The following is a 2031-nucleotide window of genomic DNA, read 5'->3' as shown; positions in this document are numbered from 1 at the left end:
AGGACAATAGAGGCAGAAGCAGACAAATAAACAGAGAAAGGAAGAATAAAGTAAGAACCTCATCATCCTACAAAGTGGGAGAACAAAAAAAAGATTACTACCACCCCAATATCCCATGATTAGTACAATATTTTAGAATATTAGGGGGGTAAGATCCAAGAAGGCAATTCATAGACTTAAAAATCTTGCCAACATTAACAAAGTGATGTTCATTGCTATCTTTGAACCTTTTGTGAATATGCGCAAGATTGACGGATACAGGAGATTTTTAGGTTTCACCCATTGCTTGGCCAATTCCAATGGGAAGATCTGGTGCTTCTGGAAACACATAGATCATGAAGCTATTTTGATCAATGATGAACAACAAATTACTCTCCATTTTAAGGACAACTTGAACATTGATAATTATGTTACTGTTGTGTATGCTAAATACACTTTTATGGAAAGAAGAGACTTATGGGATAGTATTGAAAGTATGAGCAATCAGATCAATGGTTTGTGGTGCATTGGGGAAGACTTCAATTCCATAATGGATCCTAATGAGAAGTTAGGGGGTAGACCACATAGAGCTCATAGGTGCTTTGATTTCATTAGTACCATGGAAGCTTGTGGCCTTTCTGATCAAGGATTTATAGGTTCCAAATTTACTTGGTGCAACAACAGAAGACCTAGTAAAAGGATTTGGAAGAGACTTGACAGGGTTTTTGTGAATGATCAATGGGCCCAAAGGTTTCAAAGTTGCATTGTCAAGCACCTGGTCAGAACAGGTTCAGACCACAGACCTCTTTTGATGAAGTGTCACTCTGATCAAAAGGAGTTTATTAAGTATTTCAGTTCCTTAATTTTTGGACAGAACAAACAGATTTCTTGGAGGTTGTTCAAGATTCTTGGACCATGAATGTCATTGGAAATGCAATGTGAAGACTTCAATGTAAACTCAAAACTCTGAGCAAAAATCTTAGCCAATGGTCCACGAATATTATTGGTGATGTGAAGGAACAAGTCAGTATTTGGGAGGCCTAAGTCCAAGTATTAGAAGAACTGGACATTCTCAATAATACAGAGCATGATAGGGAGGAACTAAACAAGGGCCATGCAGAATATGTTAGATGGCTGGGTATGCAAGACTCTCTTCTAAGACAAAAAGCTCAGATTAAATGGTTCAAAGATGGGGATTGCAATAGCAAATTCTTTCACAGTGTGCTTAGAGACAGAAGAAAGAGGCTACAAATACATAAAATCAAGAACCACAGAAATAGATGGGTTCAAGGTGAAGACAAAATTGCAAGAGCAGCAATCAAACATTACTAACACTTTCTTCAACCTCAACCAACCAACTTTGAATCATGATTTGCTGCAATGCATTCCTCAATTAATTACAGAGGAGGAAAATGTCTTTCTTAATAGCTTGCCTAATGAAGATGAAGTTAGAGAGGCTATCTTTAGTATGAATCCTGATAGTGTTGCTAGACCAGATGGTTATAATGAAAACTTTTTTCAAACATGCTGGATTATTGTCAAGCAGAATGTCATGGACTTTGTTGCAGAATTCTTCAATGGAAAAGAATTGACTAAATTTTATACTCATACCTGTTTGACTCTAATACCAAAAGTGGAGAATTCCTCCACCTTCTCTGATCTTAGGCCTATCAGTTTGAGCAATTACACCAACAAGATCATCTCCAAGATTATTTCCAGAAGACTCAATCCTTTATTAAACAAGTTGGTGTCCAGGAACCAAAGTGGCTTTATTTCTGGTAGACTAATCACAGAAAATGTTGTGCTTGCCCAGGAAATTGTCCATAATATATCCAAGACCAATATTGGAGGAAATATTGTTCTAAAGCTTGATATAGCTAAGGCCTACGAAAGAATGTCATGGACATTCCTTGTGGCGGTCTTAAAAAGGTTTGGCTTTTTCGAAGCTTGGATTAATAGTATTTGGAGACTTATCTCCAACGTGTGGTATTCTATTCTTATTAATGGATCCAGAAATAGATTCTTCTCTTCATCACAAGGCCTGAAACAAGG

At 37.1% G+C, this 2031-nt stretch overlaps 1 protein-coding gene across 1 annotated transcript; it reads left to right on the top strand.

The window, feature by feature from the left end:
- Positions 1–205: 205 nt before the first annotated feature.
- LOC142173781 (uncharacterized) lies at positions 206–921 on the top strand. The gene is made up of 2 exons (XM_075239431.1): positions 206–767; positions 854–921. Exons 1-2 carry the CDS (start codon positions 206–208, stop codon positions 919–921), a joined length of 630 nt encoding a protein of 209 aa, XP_075095532.1.
- The last annotated feature ends 1110 nt before the right edge of the window (positions 922–2031 follow it).

This window comes from Nicotiana tabacum, chromosome 19, assembly GCF_000715075.1.
Source record: "Nicotiana tabacum cultivar K326 chromosome 19, ASM71507v2, whole genome shotgun sequence".
NCBI classification, from domain to species: Eukaryota; Viridiplantae; Streptophyta; class Magnoliopsida; order Solanales; family Solanaceae; genus Nicotiana; species Nicotiana tabacum.
Note: the sequence above shows the minus strand (reverse complement) of the source record. Positions and strands in the feature narration are given on the sequence as shown.